Source organism: Salmo salar, chromosome ssa08 (genome assembly GCF_905237065.1).
Source record: "Salmo salar chromosome ssa08, Ssal_v3.1, whole genome shotgun sequence".
Classification (NCBI taxonomy): domain Eukaryota; kingdom Metazoa; phylum Chordata; class Actinopteri; order Salmoniformes; family Salmonidae; genus Salmo; species Salmo salar.
Genome location: NC_059449.1, coordinates 21,901,541 through 21,927,385, shown reverse-complemented (window position 1 = coordinate 21,927,385; position 25,845 = coordinate 21,901,541). Strand labels below are relative to the sequence as shown.

At 44.7% G+C, this 25,845-nt stretch overlaps 1 protein-coding gene across 2 annotated transcripts in view; it reads left to right on the top strand.

The window, feature by feature from the left end:
- The first annotated feature begins 6,323 nt into the window (after positions 1–6,323).
- Positions 6,324–25,845, top strand: part of LOC106610497 (von Willebrand factor A domain-containing protein 7) — a 36,975-nt gene continuing 17,453 nt past the window's right edge. Inside the window, exons 1-17 of one of the 2 annotated variants that reach the window (XM_045722987.1) lie at positions 6,324–6,518; positions 7,598–7,807; positions 8,005–8,141; positions 8,508–8,652; positions 11,070–11,163; positions 13,052–13,183; positions 13,304–13,490; positions 13,699–13,868; positions 14,046–14,158; positions 14,379–14,495; positions 14,743–14,925; positions 15,167–15,299; positions 15,575–15,727; positions 19,688–19,780; positions 20,255–20,523; positions 20,850–20,983; positions 21,246–21,405. In XM_045722987.1, the coding sequence (XP_045578943.1) occupies positions 7,622–7,807; positions 8,005–8,141; positions 8,508–8,652; positions 11,070–11,163; positions 13,052–13,183; positions 13,304–13,490; positions 13,699–13,868; positions 14,046–14,158; positions 14,379–14,495; positions 14,743–14,925; positions 15,167–15,299; positions 15,575–15,727; positions 19,688–19,780; positions 20,255–20,523; positions 20,850–20,983; positions 21,246–21,405 (2,406 nt within the window). In that variant the 5' untranslated portion in view covers positions 6,324–6,518; positions 7,598–7,621. The remainder of the gene's footprint in view (positions 6,519–7,597; positions 7,808–8,004; positions 8,142–8,507; positions 8,653–11,069; positions 11,164–13,051; positions 13,184–13,303; positions 13,491–13,698; positions 13,869–14,045; positions 14,159–14,378; positions 14,496–14,742; positions 14,926–15,166; positions 15,300–15,574; positions 15,728–19,687; positions 19,781–20,254; positions 20,524–20,849; positions 20,984–21,245; positions 21,406–25,845) is intronic. The other variant, XM_014209877.2, reaches the window with a different exon arrangement.

The following is a 25,845-nucleotide window of genomic DNA, read 5'->3' as shown; positions in this document are numbered from 1 at the left end:
CTACAAATATAAAGATGACTGCATTCAAATACAAATACATTAGGTTATATGTCTATTTCAATCATATATTCATGTTCAATCTATTTTCATACTTGTAGCCTACGCTACTGTCTGTCATTTGTCTCATATTTAATGATGTGTAGCTTAATTTGCGCAATGATGTACCAAATCTGTGACATCACATCACCACTCTGGAACAACATGACATCACCACTCTGGAACAACATGACATCACCGCTCTGGAACAACATCACATCACCACTCTGGAACAACATGACATCACCACTCTGGAACAACATGACATCACCACTCTGGAACAACATGACATCACCGCTCTGGAACAACATGACATCACCACTCTGGAACAACATCACATCACCACTCTGGAACAACATGACATCACCACTCTGGAACATTATCACATCACCACTCTGGAACAACATCACATCACTACTCTGGAACAACATGACATCACCACTCTGGAACAACGTCCCATCACCACTCTGGAACAACATGACATCACCACTCTGGAACAACATCCCATCACCACTCTGGAACAACATGACATCACCACTCTGGAACAACATCACATCACCACTCTGGAACAACGTCCCATCACCACTCTGGAACAACATGACATCACCACTCTGGAACAACATGACATCACCACTCTGGAACAACGTCACATCACCACTCTGGAACAACATCACATCACCACTCTGGAACAACATGACATCACCACTCTGGAACAACATCACATCACCACTCTGGAACAACATCACATCACCGCTCTGGAACAACATGACATCACCACTATGGAACAACATCACATCACCGCTCTGGAACAACATCACATCACCACTCTGGAACATCATCACATCACCACTCTGGAACAACATGACATCACCACTCTGGAACAACATCACATCACTACTCTGGAACAACATCACATCACCACTCTGGAACAACATGACATCACCACTCTGGAACAACATGACATCACCACTCTGGAACAACATCACATCACCACTCTGGAACAACATGACATCACCACTCTGGAACAACATCACATCACCACTCTGGAACAACATCACATCACCGCTCTGGAACAACATCACATCACCACTCTGGAACAACATGACATCACCACTCTGGAACAACATGACATCACCACTCTGGAACAACATGACATCACCACTCTGGAACAACATGACATCACCGCTCTGGAACAACATGACATCACCACTCTGGAACAACATGACATCACCACTCTGGAACAACATGACATCACCACTCTGGAACAACATCACATCACCACTCTGGAACAACATGACATCACCACTCTGGAACAACATGACATCACCACTCTGGCCAATTCCCCACCTGGCTCCACTGAAGGGACACCACTACTTAATAAGGGCCATGTCATGGAGTCCAAAATACCAATGTCTTTAACCAATAGACATTCACTAAATGTAGCATTCTAGCTTCATAAAATATTTTCTACTTCCTGATTGACTACTATAAATCCACCCACTCTGCAGCATCAAATCATCACCCTGACCACTTATCCTAGCCTGTCGGCCCTAGTAAACTGCAGATGACGGAATACAGCCCTGTACATAGTGTAGTGTGGTCCTCTGTAGCTTGGTTTGTAGAGCATAGTGTTTGCAATGCCAGGATTGTGGGTTTGATTCCTGGGACCCATATGTGAAATGTTTGCACACGTGACTATAAGTTGCTTTGGATAAAAGCGTCTGCTAAACGTCATGTATGATTATATCATGTAATAGTTACTTAATAAAAGCATGGTTCTCATTACAATAGGGTTGGATTCTGTTATCAACCAGTTTATGAGGGCAGCCGGGGGGGGGGTTCTGTGATTAAAAAAAAAAGATATGTCATTCATTTAGAAGTCCAAAAATTTTTGTACCAATCGCAGACTGTAGCTTCAAACTTTATTTTTAATCCCCTCTTCAATGTTCCCAGCTTTTCCATTATGGTGGCAGTAATGAAGTCCATACATCCACTGTTATTGTAATAAAGATGGAAAATAAGCAGAACTCATGTATGGTTAACATTATGAACAGATTATATGAGGATCAAGAGGATGGAACATTAAAACACATGAAGATACACGCATTATGAGTTTAAATGGATGTATTATCGGTTTAATGCATTATCATTTTTGTTATTTATATTTCATAGATATTTCATTTAGGAATAATAAAACGTTCAAACGCAAAACACAAACACAGATTGGACTCTACCTACATGTGTATTTATCCTGCTGTTTTTACCAAACCAATGTCAATTATCATGATAAAGAAACACATCCTCTCTGACTCCATCTAGTGTTGATTATCATGATCTTCACGATATCAACTGAATATACTGTTATCAGTTATCAACTGCTACCCCTGACCCTGTGACCTCTGACCCTGTGACCTGTCCAACACCATCCCTTATAAAATCCCCTTTGAGTCATATAACGTTACCATGACAACATAACAGATACACACCTCACCAAGGGGGCAGAACCCTCTGATACTGTCACTGTCCCCTCCCCTCTGTCTCCTTCCCCCTCCACTCCCAGGGGTACAGCAGGTACTGTGTGTGTGTGTGTGTGTGTGTGTGTGTGTGTGTGTGTGTGTGTGTGTGTGTGTGTGTGTGTGTGTGTGTGTGTGTGTGTGTGTGTGTGTGTGTGTGTGTGTGTGTGTGTGTGTGTGTGTGTGTGTCTGCAGACTGGGGTCAGAGTCAAAGAGGTGAATATGGGTTGGTAATCTGTGATCAGGGCAGTGACAGGACAGGGTTTCCTAGGGACGTCATAAGGGGCTTCGCCCTTTAACTGCAGTTATAAAACTGGGCTGAGCTTCCCAGCTAAGCAGAAAGCATGAGACTGTGAACTTGTAAATACAGTATAGCCCATATTAAAACACACACACATATTAAAACACAAGCATATACACACATGTAACCTGTGAACATAGGATGTTGCCATGGAAACTGTTACGTTAGCTAATGGGTCACTGAGTCTGATGTCAGGTACTTCTTGCACTGGTTATCAAAACAACTCTTCAGAAAAGTCCATGCAACCCACTGGGCACAGATGTCAATTCAACGTCTATTCCACGTTGGTTCAACGTAATTTCATTGAAATGACGTGGAAACAATGTTGCTTCAACCAGTGTGTGCCCAGTGGGTTATCTGTGACGAACGGTAATAAACGCTGATTACCTTAGCGACGCCAAATAGCAATCACAGAAATGTACCTGTCTGCATGCCTTGTGAAATAATATTAGTATACCATAAAGTATCCACCCTAACGTTAGTGCGATCCACTCCCAAGTCATCAGTCTCCACTGCCTGTCCTGAACCATGAAGAATGATGTTACCATCCAGAATTATGTTGGTCACCCTCGTGGCTGATATGAAAAAATATCTTTAATAATTTTCCTTTCGAAGTAATCACCTTCTCTAACATCAATAGTCATCTCTTCAGAGTGCCTGTGAAACTAGTACCATAAAACCATACAGAATTCTTTCAAACCTCATTACTGATTTACAGTAAAGAAAGATATTTCATGATTCTGCTTGGATAATCCCTCCCACAAAGACTGAATAGAGTATTTTGTGTGTGTATTTGTATTTATTATGGATACTCATTGGCTGTTGCAAAGGCACCATCTAGTCTTCCTGGGGTCCAATCAAAATTAAATGCAATAATATAATACACAATACAACACATTATTACACACTACTCTACCACAACATATCTACATTATTACACACTACTCTACCACTACATATCTACATTATTACACACTACTCTACCACTACATATCTACAATACAACACATTATTACACACTACTCTACCACTACATATCTACAACACATTATTACACACTACTCTACCACAACATATCTACATTATTACACACTACTCTACCACAACATATATACATTATTACACACTACTCTACCACTACATTTCTACAATACAACACATTATTACACACTAGTCTACCACAACATATCTACAATACAACACATTATTACACACTACTCTACCACTACATATCTACAATACAACACATTATTACACACTACTCTACCACAACATATCTACAATACAACACATTATTACACACTACTCTACCACTACATATCTACATTATTACACACTACTCTACCACTACATATCTACAACACATTATTACACACTACTCTACCACAACATATCTACAATACAACACATTATCACACCACTACTCTACCACAACATATATACATTATTACACACTACTCTACCACTACATATCTACATTATTACACACTACTCTACCACTACATATCTACATTATTACACACTACTCTACCACTACATATCTACATTATTACACACTACTCTACCACTACATATCTACATTATTACACACTACTCTACCACTACATATCTACATTATTACACACTACTCTACCACTACATATCTACATTATTACACACTACTCTACCACTACATATCTACAATATTACACACTACTCTACCACTACATATCTACATTATTACACACTACTCTTCTACTACATATCTACAATACAACACATTATTACACACTACTCTACCACAACATATATACATTATTACACACTACTCTACCACTACATATCTACAACACATTATTACACACTACTCTACCACAACATATCTACAATACAACACATTATTACACACTAGTCTACCACAACATATCTACAATACAAAATCAATGATACAGCAAAATAACGATATTCAAATGTATGTGTGTGGAGAGTGTGTGTCTTAGCGTGTGTTTGTGAATGCTGTGTGTGTGTGTGTGTGTCTTTACTGTCCATGTTGTTCCATAAGGTGTAGTTTTATATATTTTTTAAAACATCTGATTCTACTGCTTGGCTGAGTTCCATGATGTGGAATAGAGTTCCATGTAGTCATGTCTCTATGTAGTACTGTGTGTTTCCCATAGTCTGTTCTGGACTTGGAGAACTCTGGTGGCATGTATTGTAGGGTATGTATGGGTGTTTGAGCTGAGCGCTAGTCGCTTAAATAGACAGCTGGTGATTTCAATCTGTCAATACCTCTCACAAAGACAAGCGGTGATGCAGTTCATCTCTACTCCACCATGAGCCAGGAGAGATTGACATGCGTATTATCAATGCTGGCTCTCCGTGTACATCTAAGTGTCGGTCATGCTGCTCTGTTTGGTCCAATTGTAATGTGTCTATGTCCCTCTTTGTGGCACTTGACCATATGACTGGGCAGTAGTCAAGGGACGACAAGACTAGTGCCTGTAGGACTTGTCTTGTATAGCAATGTCAAGAAAGCAGAGCAGCACTTCACTACAGACAGACCTCTCCCCATGTAGCTACCACTACATGCATACATACATACATACCGCTACATGCCTTCCCTCTAGCTCAGTTGGTAGAGCATGGTGTTTGCAACACCAGGGTTGTGGGTTCGATTCCCACGGGGGGCCAGCACAGAAAAAAAAAAAAATGTATGAAATGTATGCATTCACTACTGTAAGTCGCTCTGGATAAGAGCGTCTGCTAAAATGACAAAAAAAAATAAAAAATTACATCAATATGTTTTGACCATGACAGTTTACAATCCAGGGTTACCCCAAGCAGTTTAGTCTCCTTCATTTGCTCAATTTCCACATTATTCATTATAAGATTTAGATGGGCTTTAGGGTTTAGTAAATGATTTGTCCCAAATACAATGATTTTAGTTTGTGAAATATTTAGAACTATCTTATTTCTTGCCACCCCTTCTGAAACTGACTGAGGCTCTTTGTTAAGTGTTGAAGTCATTTCAGTCGCTGTAGTAGCTGACGTGTATAGTGTTGAGTCATCCGCATACATAGACACACTGGCTTTACTCAAGCCAGTATCGTCAGTAAAGATTGAAAATCATTACCTGTGTGTGTGTTGAGTGAATGCCAAGAGAGTGTGCAAAGCTGTCATCAAGGCAAAGGGTGGCTACTTTGAAGAATCTCAAATATAAAATATATTTTGATTTGTTTAACACTTGTTTGGTTATGTTATATGTGTAATTTTATAGTCTTAATGTCTTCACCATTATTCTACAACATAGAACATATAAAAACTAAAGAAAAACCCTGGAATGAGTATGTGTGTCCAGACTTTTGACTGGTAGTGTAGGTAATGATGTACCTGTTGTTACCAGGTTAGGTTCAGGGTAGCCCTGCCCCTTATGGTTCACATTGATTGATTGACATCTGATAAGAAAATTGGATATGTTGTGGCCATGGAAAACCCTAGAAGTTAATGATTAGTGTGTACTGTAACACACAAACCTCACCCTCCTCTCTCCATCCCTGCCTGACGGTACAGTCCAGTATATATACAGGTGTACTGTATCTTCCAGGGTGTTCCTCTACAGTTTGGGTTACTACTGCAACAGAGACAGCAAAAGAGGAAGAGATCCAACTACGCTCAAATAACCTGAGAAGGTATGGAAGCTTTGAGAAGGTTTCTTTACATAACTGGTGCAATTATATCACAAAACAATTCAGAGGTCTTTCTTTTCATTTTGTTTACCATTATTTCTGTCATTTAAATGGTAAATGGTTTTAGTTGTTAGATTATAATATATTTTAACCATATTCTCGGTTATTGGTGCTTTGTCAAAATATATTTTCTCAGCATTTCTCAGTTCAGTAGAAAGATTGTCTGTATTCAATTAATTTCTTCAATCAATTAATGGTCATATTTTTTTAGTCATTTAGCAGACGCTCTTATCCAGAGCGACTTACAGTAGTATATGTACAATCATCTCTATCTGTATACACCCTTGGATTATATATATATATATATATATATATAAACCAATAATGTATACAGATTGAGAGGATTGTACATCATTTATATGACCATGATATATAGTATATATAGGATTCTACATATGACATACATTCAATCTAGGACAGAACGCAGAAGTAAGGAGCAGTATTGATCCATTTCCCACCAGCCTTTCAGTTCAATGTTAGCTTTTTAACACTTGAGGAACTAAAGGTATTCAGCTAAAGGATATAGAGTAAAAACGGCCATGGTTGAGTTGAGCCATTGCCAAACACTTCAACAGGATGCCCTTTGTATTTCTGAGGAGAACATTGTGCAACAGGGAATAAAGTACGGTGGGGGGATAACAGGCTATGAATATACATCTCTGTATGTTCCCAGGTAATAGGGAATGCAGTATGTGCCAGGACAGGGGCTAAGCACTGGTCTCGAATCAGTTTTGACAACGTCTAATTACATTTTACTGATGTATCATAAAGATGCTTCTGCATACTAACTACACCCTCATCATAGGACATGTTGGGTTGTGGCCAAGAGCTTTAACAACAGGGGCTGGGTCAGGGATTTCCTCTCTCTCTCTCTCTCTCTCTCTCTCTCTCTCTCTCTCTCTCTCTCTCTCTCTCTCTCGCTCTTTCTCTTTATCTCTCTCTTGCTCTCTCTCTCTCTCTCTTGCTCTCTCTCTCACGCTCTTTCTCTCTCTCTCTCGCTCACTCACCCCTCCATCCACCAGCCACCCCCCACTCCCCAAAGACTGATGATGTCACCGGTGCTGGGTGTGTCCTTCCTGGCCCTGGTCCTATCAGGAGGAGCCTGGGCGTTTGCTCCCATCGGGGGCGGAGCCTCCACCCACGTCAGCATCACAGGAACGGCCGTGCTACAGAAGGTCACAGAGGTGTGCCGAGCCATCGCAGAGTCAGAGGGACTAGACTTCACCCCCACGGTAAGTGTGTGTGTGTGTGTGTGTGTGTGTGTGTGTGTGTGTGTGTGTGTGTGTGTGTGTGTGTGTGTGTGTGTGTGTGTGTGTGTGTGTGTGTGTGTGTGTGTGTGTGTGTGTGTGTGAGAGAGAGAGAGCGTGATAAAGTAAATAGAGTAGTGTATCAGAATGTCTAACCTTTGACCTCTGACCTTTCCCTGTAGGGCAATTCTGCAGAGGAGCTGGTCCAGGCCTGCCTGGGACCCAAAGCAACAGGTGAAGTGTCAGCAGCTAAGTTCAAATCTGCCCTGAATGAGATCTACATACAGAACGGACAGGTGGACAGAGACTTTGTCAACAGGTTGGTGCTACATTGATATAGGATGAGGTTCCCTTATTATGTCAAATGCTTTGAGTGCTTGGAAATAGCACAGGAAAAGCAACATACGATTTTTATTCAATCTTTATTCAACTAGTTTAAAAAAAAAAGAGTTTTCTTATCCAGCACGTCATATGCTGCTCTGAAAACCTTTATTCCTAAGAACCTTATTGTAAAGGTTTAGGATGTGTGTCACTCACACACCCTTCTTCTAGTGGATCTAATGTATGAACGATATAAACAATTAATCATTGTCATTATTGTGCCAGTCCAAGTGAACATTTGGTATATCACTCCTACAGCCGTTTTCTATATAAAAGCAATTGATCATAATCTTTATTATAACAGCCCAGCCCATCACTTCAACTCAGAGGCGTTTGCTGAGGGCCGGCGCCTTATAACTGATGGGGTGGTCAGCATCAAGGCCAATGTACAAAGGGAGAACTTCCAGGCTGCCAGAGAGACACTGGGGAGAGTACTACACACACTACAGGTAAAAGGAGAGAGAGAGAGTGGGGGGGTGAAAGAGGGGATATGCGTATATGCAACAGTACTGTACACAGTACAGGTAGCTAGAGAGACACCGGGGAGAGTACTGTACACAGTACAGGTAGCTAGAGAGACACTGGGGAGAGTACTACACACACTACAGGTAAAAGGAGAGAGAGAGAGTGGGGGGGGTGAAAGAGGGGCTATGCGTATATGCAACAGTACTGTACACAGTACAGGTAGCTAGAGAGACACCGGGGAGAGTACTGTACACAGTACAGGTAGCTAGAGAGACACTGGGGAGAGTACTGTACACAGTACAGGTAGCTAGAGAGACACTGGGGAGAGTACTGTACACAGTACAGGTAGCTAGAGAGACACTGGGGAGAGTACTGTACACAGTACAGGTAACTAGAGAGACACTGGGGAGAGTACTGTACACAGTACAGGTAGCTAGAGAGACACTGGGGAGAGTACTGTACACAGTACAGGTAGCTAGAGAGACACCGGGGAGAGTACTGTACACAGTACAGGTAGCTAGAGAGACACCGGGGAGAGTACTGTACACAGTACAGGTAGCTAGAGAGACACCGGGGAGAGGACTGTACACAGTACAGGTAGCTAGAGAGACACTGGGGAGAGTACTGTACACAGTACAGGTAGCTAGAGAGACACCGGGGAGAGTACTGTACACAGTACAGGTAGCTAGAGAGACACTGGGGAGAGTACTGTACACAGTACAGGTAGCTAGAGAGACACCGGGGAGAGTACTGTACACAGTACAGGTAGCTAGAGAGACACTGGGGAGAGTACTGTACACAGTACAGGTAGGTAGAGAGACACTGGGGAAAGTACTGTACACAGTACAGGTAGGTAGAGAGACACTGGGGAAAGTACTGTACACAGTACAGGTAGCTAGAGAGACACCGGGGAGAGTACTGTACACAGTACAGGTAGGTAGAGAGACACTGGGGAGAGTACTGTACACATTACAGGTAGCTAGAGAGACACCGGGGAGAGTACTGTACACAGTACAGGTAGCTAGAGAGACACTGGGGAGAGTACTGTACACAGTACAGGTAGCTAGAGAGACACCGGGGAGAGTACTGTACACAGTACAGGTAGCTAGAGAGACACTGGGGAGAGTACTGTACACAGTACAGGTAGGTAGAGAGACACTGGGGAAAGTACTGTACACAGTACAGGTAGCTAGAGAGACACCGGGGAGAGTACTGTACACAGTACAGGTAGGTAGAGAGACACTGGGGAGAGTACTGTACACAGTACAGGTAGCTAGAGAGACACCGGGGAGAGTACTGTACACAGTACAGGTAGCTAGAGAGACACTGGGGAGAGTACTGTACACAGTACAGGTAGCTAGAGAGACACCGGGGAGAGTACTGTACACAGTACAGGTAGGTAGAGAGACACTGGGGAAAGTACTGTACACAGTACAGGTAGCTAGAGAGACACCGGGGAGAGTACTGTACACAGTACAGGTAGGTAGAGAGACACTGGGGAGAGTACTGTACACAGTACAGGTAGCTAGAGAGACACCGGGGAGAGTACTGTACACAGTACAGGTAGGTAGAGGGACACTGGGGAGAGTACTGCACACAGTACAACTCTTTTCTAGTGCTACTAAATGTTTTGTTGTGCTCCTAAATGTTTTGTTTTGCTCCTAACTTGTGTATGGGGCGGTAGGTAGCCTCGCGGTTAGAGTGTTGGGCCAGTAACCGAAAGGTTGCTGGATCGAATCCTTGCGCTAACGAGGTAAAAATCTGTCATTCTGCCCCTGAACAATGTTCCCCGGTAGGCCATCATTGTAATCATTGTAACTGACTTGCCTAGTTAAATGAATGTTAAAACATTTTATTTTACAAATTAATTAATAAATAGAATAACAAATGTGTTGGGAGCACCAGTGTGATTAGAGCCCTGACTGCAGGTAAGGGGAGAGAGAAGGAGAGAAAGAGAGGGAGGAGTGGGAGAGGGAGAGAGAGGAGTAGGAGTGGGAGAGAGAAGAGTGGGAGTGGGAGAGGGAGGAGTGGGAGAGGGAGGAGAGAGAGGAGAGGGAGAGAGGGAAGTGGGAGAGGGAGGAGAGAGAGGAGAGGGAGTTAGATGAGTGGGAAAGGGAGAGAGAGGAGTGGGAGAGGGGGTGGATGGGAAAAGAGGGAGAAAGTCTGAACTTCCAGGAATGAAGGGAGATAAGGTAAGGAATAACAGGATAGAGGGAGAAGGTGGGAGGGGAGAGACAGAAAACATCTATCTCACCTCATCTCTCGTTTCATATTTCACCTTGGCTCAAGTGTTATCATCTGAACCAATTTAACTTCTGTCTTGAGGTGTCTGTAATAGGGAATTAGATATCTTTCCCACAGACACAGACTTGGTATATAATACATGCTTGTGTTTTGTCAGGACTTCTACAGCCACAGTAACTGGGTGGATCTGGGATACACTGAACCCTACACCAACCTGATCCGCCCCGATCTCCCACTGGAAAACCTGGCAGGTAGGGAGGGCTTGTGTTAAAGCAGCAACGAGGACAGCTAGGAACCAACTGGAGAGAGGGAGGGAGGGAGGGAGGGAGGGAGGGAGGGAGGGAGGGAGGGAGGGAGGGAGGGAGGGAGGGTAGGGCAGGGAAGGAGGGAGGGAGGGCAGGGAAGGAGGGAGGGAGGGAGGGCAGGGAAGAAGGGAGGGAGGGAGGGAGGGTGGTAGGGCAGGGAAGGAGGGAGGGAGGGAGGGCAGGGAAGGAGGGAGGGAGGGAGAGCAGGGAAGGAGGGAGGGAGGGAGGGCAGGGAAGGAGGGAGGGTGGTAGGGCAGGGAAGGAGGAAGGGGGAAGGAGGGAGGGTGGTAGGGCAGGGAAGGAAGGAGGGAGGGCAGGGAAGGAGGGAGGGAGGGAGGGCAGGGAAGAAGGGAGGGAGGGAGGGAGGGTGGTAGGGCAGGGAAGGAGGGAGGGAGGGAGGGCAGGGAAGGAGGGAGGGAGGGAGAGCAGGGAAGGAGGGAGGGAGGGAGGGCAGGGAAGGAGGGAGGGTGGTAGGGCAGGGAAGGAGGAAGGGGGAAGGAGGGAGGGTGGTAGGGCAGGGAAGGAAGGAGGGAGGCGTGCTTGGAATGTTAGAGAAAAAGTACGATAGCAGATTAAAAAGGAGAGACAAAGAGAGAAATCTGCTGCCACCTGGCTTCATGCGATAGTGAGGTCATTACGGGTTTACAGGAAGTCTAAAGGGCAGATAGAGAGGGACACAAACACACACGTCATCTCCTATGTTCAACAGAGCAAATAAAGCAGAATAGTCTGAGGGAATTATGGGTTAGAGAAAGGACCACCACGCCCATTTAGGATTTAGGAGTGTGTGTGTGTATGTGTGTGCGTGCGTGGGTGTGCATTTGTGTGTCGGTCATTCTTGATTTGCGGTGGTAAATGATGTCTCTTGACAATTTGGTTAACTGTTATTTTATAAGAAAATATATGTAAGCTCTTTAAACTGAAACCCATCTACACAAGCGGTCAAAGGTTTAAGGACACCTACTCATTCAATGGTTTTTCTACTATTTTTACTATTTTCTACATTGTAGAATAACAGTGAAGACATCAAAACTATGAAATAACACATGGAATCATGTAGTAACCAAAAAAGTGTTAAACAAATCAAAATATATTTTATATTTGAAATTCTTCAAATTGCCACGCTTTGCCTTGATGACAGCTTTGCACACTCTTGGCCTTCTCTCAACCAGCTTCATGAGGTAGTCATCTGGAATGCATTTCAATTAACAGGTGTGCCTTCTTAAAAGTTAACTTGTGGAATTTCTTTCCTTAATGCATTTTAGCAAATCAGTTATGTTGAAGATAGCCCTATTTGGTAAAAGACCAAGTCCATATTATGGCAAAAACAGTTCAAATAAGCAAAGAGTAATGACAGTCCATCACTACTTTAAGATATGAAGGTCAGTCAATACGGACAATTTCAAGAATTTAGAAAGTTTCAAGTTCAGTCGCAAAAGCCATCAAGCACTATGATGAAACTATGATGAAACATTCCACAGGAATGGAAGACCCAGAGTTACCTATGCTGCAGAGGATAAGTTTATTAGAGTTACCAGCCTCAGAAATTGCAGCCCAAATAAATGCTTCACAGAGTTCAAGTAACAGACACATCTCAACATCAACTATTCAGAGGAGACTGTGTGAATCAGGCCTTCATGGTTGAATTGCTGCAAAGAAACCACTACTAAAGGACACCAATAAGAAAAAGAGACTTGCTTAGGCCAAGAAACAAGAGCAACGGACATTAGACCGGTGGAAATCTGTCCTTTGGTACGAAGTCCAAATGTTAGATTTTTGGTTCCAATAGTTGTGTCTTTGTGAGACTCTTAAACGTTGAGATTTGGTTCTGTAGATGTCAGCACCCCGACCTGCAGTGACTGTGCCAATGGAGGGTTCTGTTCCAACTCCATCCTGCCTAACATTCTTAATGAGAAGAAACTCACTTCTGGATACATGGGGATCTTCTCCGCAGCTAAGCCTAAAGGTACACACACACACACACACACACACACACACACACACACACACACACACACACACACTACCTTCCACAGGTACCCACACACTCTCTGTATAACACCCATCATCACCTCTCTCCTCCCAGGTAAGTGTAGTCATGGCGGTGCAGCTGACCTGACCAGCTCTGAGGTTCCTCGTGGGGGCATCAGCAAGGACGAGCGTCGCTCTGACAACGTGGCCCTGCACACCGCTGCTGTCACCGTGGCAACGACCGCCACCCTCCAGCTGCTGGATGACATCCGGGGAGCCGCCGGTGACAACGACTACCTACGGTATGGAGAGGGGTAGAGGGGGGTAAAGGAAATGAGCGGGGTAGAGGGGTGAAGGGGAGAAGAGGGGTAGAGGGGTGAAGGGGAGGAGAGGGGTGAATGGGAGGAGAAGGGTAGAGGGGGGTGAAGGGCAGGAGTGGGGGGGAAGAGGGAATTACCCATGTTGAAATTACTCACAATCTCTCTCTTTCTCTCTCTCTCTCTCCCACAGCCTCATGGGCATAGCACGATCGTCAGTGGTTGCTTTTGTGATCGACACTACTGGGAGCATGAAGGATGATATCCTTGAAGCCAAACGAGTCGTCAATGAGATCATCGACAGCAAGAAGGGAACGCAGGATGAGCCCTCCCAGTACATCCTGGTCCCATTCAACGACCCAGGTAAAGCTGGCTTTACACTCCACCAAGCATTCTCCTTAGCAAAACATCACTGACAAATTCTGGCATTCATCGAAATGCTGGTGCGGTTTGTGGTTAAGTCAGGAAGTGGTTAGTGATCACTGTGTGTGTGTGTGTGTGTGTGTGTGTGTGTGTGTGTGTGTGTGTGTGTGTGTGTAGGGTTCGGACCCCTGATAAGAACGACAAACCCTGATGTTATGAAAGCAGAGATCGCTAAACTCACGGCTGATGGAGGTGGAGACCTCCCTGAGATGTGCCTATCAGGCCTACAGGTACAGTGATTGACATGGCTAGATTCCAATCAGCTTTCAGATATAATCCCATTCTTTCTTTATGGTGCACCTGACAATAAATAGAGACACTAAGCATTCTCTCTCTCTCTCTCTCTCTCTCTCTCTCTCTCTCTCTCTCTCTCTCTCTCTCTCTCTCTCTCTCTCTCTCTCTCTCTCTCTCTCTCTCTCTCTCTCTCTCTCTCTCTCTCTCTCCCTCCAGTTGGCGCTGACCGGTGCCCCTGCGTCGTCCCACATCTATGTTTTCACAGATGCCGTTGCCAAGGACATTGCGTTAAAGGACACCATCGTGGCCCTGATCAGGAGCACCAAGTCAACCGTGAGCATTTCCTCAAACACTTCCTCAAACACTTCCTGTTTTTAGAAGTAACCTTGTCCTACAGCACAGGATCGTATTAATATGGGCACACAGTAGCAAAACGCAGCAAAATGTTTTGCAATGGCAAATGAAAACAAGCAATTCTTATTGGAGAGGTAGTCACTCCCTTTTTTCTTTCTTTCTTCGTTTGGTGCCTAATGAATACGACCAGGCAAATTTTCTCAAACACACCTATGTGTCTCTCCAGGTGTCTTTCTTCATGACTGGTGATGGTGCTAGAAGGAGTAGGCGTGCGGTAGAGTCCAGGGCAGCTACATTCGAGAACTACAAGGACCTGGCGCTGGCGTCTGGTGGTCAGGCCATTGGAGTCACCAAGGAAAATCTGCCCCAGGCCACTGACATCATCATCGACTCCTCCACCTCCGCTCTGGTGAGTCAACACTGGCGGCCATTTTGTTTGAGATCAGTAGTTGATTTGAAATCATTCAAAACATGATCAATTAAAAAACACGTGCTTTATAAATAATGAATTTTAGAAATGCCTAGACATAATTGTTATATCTATGATAATTAAATCCTCCACGTTACAATAAAACAACAACATACCCTACATCACCTCTTCTTTCTATCTTCCTCTCTCATTCTGTCCTCCTCCTCCTCCTCCTCCTCAGGTGACAGTCCTACAGCGAGCGAGGAACTCAGGCAAAGCTGAGACGTTCTCCTTCCTGCTGGATGAGTCTCTGAACAACATCACCATCTACATCACTGGAAAGTCCCTCACCTTCACCCTGAAGAACCCTGCAGGTAAGAACCTCCAACACCTACACACTGATCTGATATCAGTTTTCAGGTAAAGGTTCAGCTAACTGAATAGGATGACATTTCCCCTAGACACTGATCTAAGGTTAGTTTTCCCTCAATAGTTACAGCTGACCTGTTTTGCGTGTTCCAGTATGTAGCTATCCTAATGTTTTTAAGGCACAAAGCATATTTTAACAAGGTATCATGAACCAGGTATAGCCCATTGACAGTATGTTTGACTGTCATCCTATTTGACTGTCACCCTCCTTCCCCTACAGGTGTGACCCAGAAACAGAATGAGGCCAACGGGAAACTGGGGACTGTCCAGACGGTGGGTAACCTCTACCGGGTCCGTCTGGCCACCGACAAACATACGGGATTATGGGAAATCAGCATGAACTCCAACCAGCCCTACACACTGAAGGTCACTGGTGAGTTACCATAGAGATACGTCTGTTCTATTAAATATGTGTGTTATGTTCACGCTCAACACTAGATGGCAGCCTTGATACACACAGAGCCCAGACCTGGGTTTAAATAATCAAATCAAAAGTGTCACATGCACCAAATAAACTCAGCAAAAAATTACATTTTTCAGGAGCCCTTTTTCAGGAGCCTGTCTTTCAAAGATAATCCGTAAAAATCCAAATAACTTCAAAGATCTTCACTTTAAAGGGTTTAAACACTGTTTCCCATGTTTGTTCCATGAACCATAAACAATTAATGAACATGCACCTGTGGAACGGTCATTAAGACACTAACAGCTTACAGACGGTAGAAAATTAAGGTCACAGTTATGAAAACTTAGGACACTAAAGAGGCCTTTCTACTGACTCTGAAAAAACCCAAAAGAAGGATGCCCAGGGTCCCTGCTCATCTGCGTAAACGTGCCTTAGGCATGCTGCAAGGAGGCATGAGGACTGTGGCCAGGGCAATAAATTGCAATGCCCGTACTGTGAGACACCTAAGACAGCGCTACAGGGAGACAGGGGCGGAGAGCTGATCGTCCTCGCAGTGGCAGACCACGTGTAACAACACCTGCACAGGATCGGTACATCCGAACATCACACCTGCGGGACAGATACAGGATGGTAACAACAACTGCCCGAGTTACACCAGGAATGCACAATCCCTCCATCACTGCTCAGACTGTTCATAATAGGCTGAGAGAGAATGGACTGAGGGCTTGCAGGTATGTTGTAAGGCAGGTCCTCACCAGACATCACATCACCGTCAGCAACGTCGCCTATGGGCACAAATCCACCGTCGCTGGACCAGACTGAGGACTAGCAAAAAGTGCTCTTCACTGACGAGTCGCGGTTTTGTCTCATCAGGGGTGATGGTCGGATTCACGTCTATCGTCGAAGGAATGAGCGTTACACCGAGGCTTGTACTCTGGAGCGGGATCGATTTGGAGGTGGAGGGTCCGTCATGGTCTGGGGAAGTTTGTCACAGCATCATCGGACTGGGCTTGTTGTCATTGCAGGCAATCTCAACGTTGTGCGTTACATTGAAGATATCCTCCTCCTTCATGTGGTACCCTTCCTGCAGGCTCATCCTGACATGACCCTCCAGCATGACAATGCCACCAGCCATACTGCTCGTTCTGTGTGTGATTTCCTCCAAGACAGGAATGTCAATGTTCTGCCATGGCCAGCGAAGAGCCAGGTCTCAATTCCATTGAGAAGTCTGGGACCTGTTGGATCGGAGGGTGAGGCCTACAGCCATTCCCTCCAGAAATGTCCGGGAACTTGCAGGTGCCTTGGTGGAAGAGTGGGGTAACATCTCACAGCAAGAACTGGAAAATCTGGTGCAGTCCATGAGAAGGAGATGCACTGCGGTGCTTAATGCAGCTGGTGGCCACACCAGATCCTGAGAGTTACTTTTGATTTTGACCCCCGCTTTGTTCAGGGACACATTATTCAATTTCTGTTAGTCACATGTCTGTGGAACTTGTTCAGTTTATGTCTCAGTTGTTGAATCATATAAATATTTACACATTAAGTTTGCTGAAAATAAACGCAGTTAACAGAGAGAGGACGTTTCTTATTTTGCTGAGTTTACAACGTGTGTGAACCTTACCAACCTTACCGTGAAATGCTTACTCATGAGCCCTTAACCAACAATTCAGAGTTTTAAAAAGTAAGAAAAAGCAAGAAAAAAACTGGTTCCGTGTCAATGTGCAGGGGTACAGGTTAGTCGAGGTAATTGAGGTAATATGTACATGTAGGTAGGGTAAAGTGACTATGTATAGGTAATAAACAGAGTAGCAGCAGTGTGTGTTTGAAATCTATACCATTTTAAATAATTGTAATACCATTTCAAATCGATTTCAACTTTGAACCCAGGTCTGCCAGAACCATATTGAGAATGGAGATAATACAGCCCTCACTCCCTGGAAGACAGGCTGACTTCCTGGTTATGGTACAGAGGTCCCTATGGGGATTTTGTGGTGCTGTTGAACAGGACCGACATAGTCTCCTCCACTGTGTTTGTGTGCCTGGTCTCATAGACTTGACGTAACATAGTAAACGTAAATCCGGGACACTCAGATTAGTATTATACAGTTGAAGTCGGAAGTTTACTTACACATCAGCCAAATACATTTAAACTCTGTTTTTCATAATTCCTGACATTTAATCCTAGTAAAAATTCCCTGTCTTTGGTCAGTTAGGATCACCACTTTATTTTAAGAATGTGAAATGTCAGAATAATAGTAGAGAGAATGATTTATTTCAGCTTTTATTTCTTTCATCACATTCCCAGTGGGTCAGAAGTTTACATACACTCAATTAGTATTTGGTAGAATTGCCTTTAAATTGTTTAACTTGGGTCAAATGTTTCGGGTAGCCTTCCACAAGCTTTCCAAAATAAGTTGGGTGAATTTTGGCCCATTCCTCCTGATAGAGCTGGTGTAACTGAGTCAGGATTGCAGGCCTCCTTGCTCGCACACACTTTTTCAGTTCTGCCCACAAATGTTCTATAGGATTGAGGTCAGGGCTTTGTGATGGCCACTCCAATAACTTGACTTTGTTGTCCTTAAGCCATTTTTGGCAACTTTGGAAGTATGCTTGAGGTCATTGTCCATTTGGAAGACCCATTTGCGACCAAGCTTTAACTTCCTGCCTAATGTCTTGAGATATTGCTTCAATACAGCCAAATAATTTTCCTTCCTCACGATGCCATCTATTTTGTGAAGTGCACCAGTATCTCCAGCAGCAAAGCACCCCCACAACATGATGCTGCCACTCCCGTGCTTCACGGTTGGGATGGTGTTCTTCGGCTTGCAAGCCTCACCTTTTTTCCTCCAAACATAACGATGGTAGTTATGGCCAAACAGTTCTATATTTGTTTCATCAGACCAGAGGACATTTCTCCAAAAAGTACGATTTTCGTACTATTGTTTGTACAGATGAACATGGTACCTTCAGGCATTTGGAAATTGCTCCCAAGGATGAACCAGACTTGTGGTCTTGGCTGATTTCTTTTGATTTTCCCATGATATCATGCAAAGAGGTGCTGAGTTTGAAGGTAGGCTTTGAAATACATCCACAGTTACACCTCCAATTGACTCAAATGATGGCAATTAGCCTATCAGAAGCTTCTAAAGCCATGACATCTTTTTCTGGAATTTTCCAAGCTGTTTAAAGGCACAGTCAACTTAGTGTATGTAAACTTCTGACCCACTGGAATTGTGATACAGTGAATTTTACGTGACAAAATCTGCCTGTAAACAATTGTGGGAAAAATGACTTGTGTCATGCACAAAGTAGATGTCCTAACCAAATTGCCAAATCCATAGTTTGTTAACAAGAAATTTGTGGTGTGGTTGAAAAACGAGATTTATTGACTCCAACCTAAGTGTATGTAAACTTCCCACTTCAACTGTATGCTATGTTTGGTATAGTTACATAAGACAGAAGGTTTCTTAATGCAAAAACAAAAGGAGGATGGATGTTTGGTCGTGGTGGATGGGTGGGTTTATAACGCAATCGTCTAGCATCCCTAAGGTTGCTTGTTCATAACTCTTCAGGAACAATTTTAGCTAATTAGCAACAACTTAGCATGTTAGCTAACACTTCCCCTTACCTTAACCCTTTTAGCTAACTCATTACCTAACCCTAACCTTAACTCTTTTAAATCATGTAAAAATATGTCCAAAAGTATTTGAACCCAGGTCTGACAGAGCCATAAGAGAAGGGAGAGAATACAGCCCTGACTGACTGTGTATGTGTGTATGTGTGTGTGTGTGTGTGTGTGTGTGTGTGTGTGTGTGTGTGTGTGTGTGTGTGTGTGTGTGTGTGTGTGTGTGTGTGTGTGTGTGTGTGTGTGTGTGTGTGTGTGTGTGTGTGTGTGTGTGTGTGTGTGTGTGTGTGTGTGTGTGTGTCCAGGTCAGAGTACCATTGCCTTCATTTATAACTTTGTGGAGACCTTCGAGGGACCTCACCCAGGATATGCCCTCATCTCTGGCCGTCCAAAAGCAGGTAAACACTACAACATCATCATCATAACATCATTATCATATCAAGCAGCTAATCTGTCACAATTTTACTAAGGCGACATCATGGCGACATAATCTACATGAATACAGCTGCCACTTCATTAAAATCGTTAGAGGCAGATGATCATTGCGCACGTCGTTTTTCTCACTGGCGAGAGGTTTTGCACTCATCGCCGCATTCTCTATCAGAAGTAGGCTGGTCCTCCTTGATGTTGTGTAGGTAGAAACAATGCATTATGTTCATTTATAAAGCCTACTTCATCAAAGTCATAAAAAGCCATTAATTGTAATTTGTAATAATTGATGTGAACCTAGAACAGTTACATAGCCACAGCCTTCAAGATAATTTTCCTCCTCTCTCTCTCTCCCTCTTTTTTTCTCCCTACCCCTACACTCGTCCTCCTCTCTCTCTCCCTCTCTTTCCCTCCGTTCCTCCTCTTTTCTCTCCTTCTCCCAGGTATGCCTGCCATGCTGTTGGTATCAGTGTTGGGCAGAAAGGGCCCAGCCTCTGTCAAGGTGGCCAACGTTGCCTTGGTGACAGTGTCAGGGTCAGAGGTCATAGGCGGGGCCCTGGAAGACATGGGCAATGGAGACTTCCTGGTTACGGTAACTAAGGTCCCTGCGGGGGAGTTTGTGGTGCTGTTGAATGGGACAGATGTGGTCTCCTCCACCGTGTTCCAGAGACAGTCCACCACTCAGATGTCCGTCTCCAAGGTTACCATCAAGGTCAGTGATAATGACACACTTCCTGTTTACATTGAAAAACGGCTTTCATTTGTAAATTATGAAGGAGCCTATATTGCACGTTGGGATAGTGTTAGACAAAAACCATGGTCATAGACATCTATAGACAATATCAGAAAGGAAAAAGTGACTGACTATTACTCCCTAAACATGTAGTACTTTGGGCCCTACTTACAAATTACAACATGGACTTTCTAAGCACAGAAATGTGTCTCTGTAAATGGGCCAACAAACAAACTGCACATTAAAAAAAGTGGACCTCACATCAACTCTTCAACAATTCCTGTTTCTTGTTCTTGTCTTTTCAGGCTATGGTGGACAGAAGCATGGAGCCTGGTAAACCCTTCACCCTTCCCTTCACTGTCATGACCGACGCCACTGGAGGCAGCTACAAAATTAGTGCCAGTAATGACAGAGAATTCAAAATGAACGTCCCCGGCAGGTAGGGATCAGGTCTGGAATATCCTGAGACTAGTCCCAGATCTGTTTGTTCTGTCTTGCCAACTCCTATGGTCATTGTCACGTGGCACATTGACCATAGGCGTTGGCAATTTAAGCACAAACAGATCTGGGACCAGGTTATCTGGTTAAAATTAGCTTCTTCTCCCCTAGCAAAATGACTAAACATTACTAATTTTTGTCCTCTCTTGGCATCATTTGTATTGACACTTAATGCTAACCCATTCCTGATGCTAACTTAACAGCATCGCTGTGACCACCGGAGGAAACTCCACAGGGGAAATGACCATCACGGTGCCTGCCAACACACCCTCAGGAACAGACGTCACCCTGACCATCGAGGCTGTGGCCCCCGGAGCGTCCGACTCCAACTACGCCGTCCTGCGCCTCTCTGTTGTCACCAAGGTAACCTCAGATATATGTACAGATAGATATAAATACACTGCTCAAAAAAATAAAGGGAACACTTAAACAACACATCATAGATCTGAATGAAAGAAATAATCTTATTAAATACTTTTTTCTTTACATAGTTGAATGTGCTGACAACAAAATCACACAAAAATAATCAATGGAAATCCAATTGATCAACCCATGGAGTCACACTCAAAATTTGGAGTCACACTCAAAATTAAAGTTAAACCACACTACAGGCTGATCCAACTTTGATGTAATGTCCTTAAAAGAAGTCAAAATGAGGCTCAGTAGTGTGTGTGGCCTCCACGTGCCTGTATGACCTCCCTCCCTACAACGCCTGGGCATGCTCCTGATGAGGTGGCGGATGGTATCCTGAGGGATCTCCTCCCAGACCTGGACTAAAGCATCCGCCAACTCCTGGACAGTCTGTGGTGCAACGTGGCGTTGGTGGATGGAGCGAGACATGATGTCCCAGATGTGCTCAATTGGATTCAGGTCTGGGGAACGGGCGGGCCAGTCCATAGCATCAATGCCTTCCTCTTGCAGGAACTGCTGACACACTCCAGCCACATGAGGTCTAGCATTGATGCTATGGACTGGTCTAGGAGGAACCCAGGGCCAACCGCACCAGCATATGGTCTCACAAGGGGTCTGAGGATCTCATCTCGGTACCTAATGGCAGTCAGGCTACCTCTGGCGAGCACATGGAGGGCTGTGCGGCCCCCCAAAGAAATGCCACCCCACACCATGACTGACCCACCGCCAAACCGGTCATGCTGGAGGATGTTGCAGGCAGCAGAACGTTCTCCACGGCGTCTCCAGACTCTGTCACGTCTGTCACGTGCTCAGTGTGAACCTGCTTTCATCTGTGAAGAGCACAGGGCGCCAGTGGCGAATTTGCCAATCTTGGTGTTCTCTGGCAAATGCCAAACGTCCTGCACGGTGTTGGGCTGTAAGCACAACCCCCACCTGTGGATGTCAGGCCCTCATACCACCCTCATGGAGTCTGTTTCTGACCGTTTGAGCAGACACATGCACATTTGTGGCCTGCTGGAGGTCATTTTGCAGGGCTCTGGCAGTGCTCCTCCTGCTCCTCCTTGCACAAAGGCGGAGGTAGCGGTCCTGCTGCTGGGTTGTTGCCCTCCTACGGCCTCCTCCACATCTCCTGATGTACTGGCCTGTCTCCTGGTAGCGCCTCCATGCTCTGGACACTACGCTGACAGACACAGCAAACCTTCTTGCCACAGCTCGCATTGATGTGCCATCCTGGATGAGCTGCACTACCTGAGCCACTTGTGTGGGTTGTAGACTCCGTCTCATGCTACCACTAGAGTGAAAGCACCGCCAGCATTCAAAAGTGACCAAAACATCAGCCAAGAAGCATAGGAACTGAGAGGTGGTCTGTGGTCTCCACCTGCAGAACCACTCCTTTATTGGGGGTGTCTTGCTTATTGCCTATAATTTCCACCTGTTGTCTATTCCATTTGCACAACAGCATGTGAAATTTATTGTCAATCAGTGTTGCTTCCTAAGTGGACAGTTTTATTTCACAGAAGTGTGATTGACTTGGAGTTACATTGTGTTGTTTAAGTGTTCCCTTTATTTTTTTGAGCAGTGTACATTATCCTGAACAAAAACAAACGCAACAATTTTAAAGAGTTACAGTTCATATAAGGAAATCAGTCAATTTAAATAAATTCATTAGGCCCTAATCTATGGATTTCACATAACTGGGAATACAGATATGCATCTGTTGGTCACAGATAACTTAGGGGTGTGGATCAGAAAACCGGTCAGTATCTGGTGTGACCATTTACCTCAAGCAGATCGACACATTTTCTTCGCATAGAGTTGATCAGGCTGTTGATTGTGGCCTGTAAAATGTTGTCCCACTCTTCTTCAATGGCTGTCCGAAGTTACTGGATATTGGCGGGAACTGGAACACGCTATCGTATACGTCGATCCAGATCATCCCAAACATGCTCAATGGGTGACATGTCTGGTGAGTATGCAGGCCACGGGAAGAACTGCGACATTTTCAGCTTCCAGAAATTGTGTACAGATCCTTGTGACATGGGGCCGTGCATTATCATGCTGAAACATGAATGGCACAACAATGGGCCTCGGGATCTTGTCACGGTATCTCTGTGCATTCAAATTGCCATTGATAAAATGCAATTGTGTTCGTTTGTCCATAGCTTATGCCTGCCCATACCATAACCCCACTGCCACCATGGGGCACTCTGTTCACAACGTTGACATCAGAAATTAGCTCACACACACGACACCATACACATGGTCTGCGGTTGTGAGGCCAGTTGGACATACTGCCAAATTCTCTAAAACAACATTATGGTACGGCTTATGGTAGATAAATTAACTTTAAATTCTCTAGCAACAGCTCTGATGGACATTCCTGCAGTCAGCATGCCAATTGCACGCTCCTTCAAGACTTGAGATGTCTTTGGCATTGTGTTGTATGACAAAACCGCACATTTTAGAGTAAATCAAATCAAATCAAATTTATTTATATAGCCCTTCTTACATCAGCTGATATCTCAAAGTGCTGTACAGAAACCCAGCCTAAAACCCCAAACAGCAAGCAATGCAGGTGTAGAAGCACGGTGGCTAGGAAAAACTCCCTAGAAAGGCCAAAACCTAGGAAGAAACCTAGAGAGGAAGCAGGCTATGAGGGGTGGCCAGTCCTCTTCTGGCTGTGCCGGGTGGAGATTATAACAGCACATGGCCTAGATGTTCAAATGTTCATAAATGACCAGCATTGTCAAATAATAATAATCATAGTAGTTGTCGAGGGTGCAACAAGTCAGTAACACAAGAGTAAGTGTCAGTTGGCTTTTTCATAGCCAATCTTTGAGAGTATCTCTACCGCTCCTGCTGTCTCTAGAGAGTTGAAAACAGCAGGTCTGGGACAGGTAGCACGTCCGGTGAATAGGTCAGGGTTCCAGCAGGTCTGGGACAACAGGTCTGGGACAGGTAGCACGTCCGGTGAACAGGTCAGGGTTCCATAGCTGCAGGCAGAACAGCTGGAACTGGAGCAGCAGCACGGCCAGGTAAACTGGGGTCAGCAAGGAGTCATCAAGCCAGGTAGTCCTGAGGCATGGTCCTAGGGCTCAGGTCCTCGGAGAGAGAGAAAGAAAGAAAGAGAGAATTAGAGAGAGCATATTTTAATTCACACAAGACACCAGAAAAGGAAAGAGAAATACTCCAGATGTGACAGACTGACCCTAGCCCCCCAACACATAAACTACTGCAGCATAAATACTGGAGGCTGAGACAGGAGGGGTCAGGAGACACTGTGGCCCCATCCGATGAAACCCCCGGACAGGGCCAAACAGGTAGGATATAACCCCACTTTGCCAAAGCACAGCCCCCACACCACTGGAGGGATATCTCCAACCACCAACATACCATCCCGGGACAAGGTCGAGTATAGCCCACAAAGATCTCCGCCACGGCACAGCCCAAGGGGGGGTGCCAACCCAGACAGGAAGACCACGTCAGTGACTCAACCCACTCAAGTGACGCACCCCTCCCAGGGACGGCATGGAAAAACACCAGTAAGCCAGTGACTCAGCCCCCGTAATAGGGGTAGAGGCAGAGAATCCCAGTGGAAAGAGGGGAAACCGGCCAGGCAGAGACAGCAAGGGCAGTTCGTTGCTCCAGTCTTTCCGTTCACCTTCACACCCCTGAGCCAGACTACACTTAATTGTAGGACCTACTGAAGAGATGAGTCTTCAGTAAAGACTTAAAGGTTGAGACTGAGTCTGCGTCTCTCACATGGGTAGGCAGACTATTCCATAAAAATTGAGCTCTATAGGAGAAAGCCCTGCCTCCAGCTGTTTGCTTAGAAATTCTAGGAACAATTAGGAGGCCCGCGTCTTGTGACCCTAGCGTACGTGTAGGTATGTAAGTAGGAGCAAGCCCATGTAATGCTTTGTAGGTTAGCAGTAAAACCTTGAAATCAGCCCTTGCCTTAACAGGAAGCCAGTGTAGGGAGGCTAGCACTGGAGTAATATGATCAAATTTTTTGGTTCTAGTCAGGATTCTAGCAGCCGTATTTAGCACTAACTGAAGTTTATTTAGTGCTTTATCTGGGTAGCCGGAAAGTAGAGCATTGCAGTAGTCCAACCTAGAAGTAACAAAGGCATGGATTAATTTTTCTGCGTCATTTTTGGACAGAAAGTTTCTGATTTTTTGCAATGTTACGTAGATGGAAAAAAGTTGTCCTTGAAACAGTCTTGATATGTTCTTCAAAAGAGAGATCAGGGTCCAGAGTAACGCCGAGGTCCTTCACAGTTTTATTTGAGAGGACTGTACAACCATCCAGATTGTCAGATTCAACAGAAGATCTCTTTGTTTCTTGGGACCTAGAACAAGCATCTCTGTTTTGTCCAAGTTTAAGAGTAG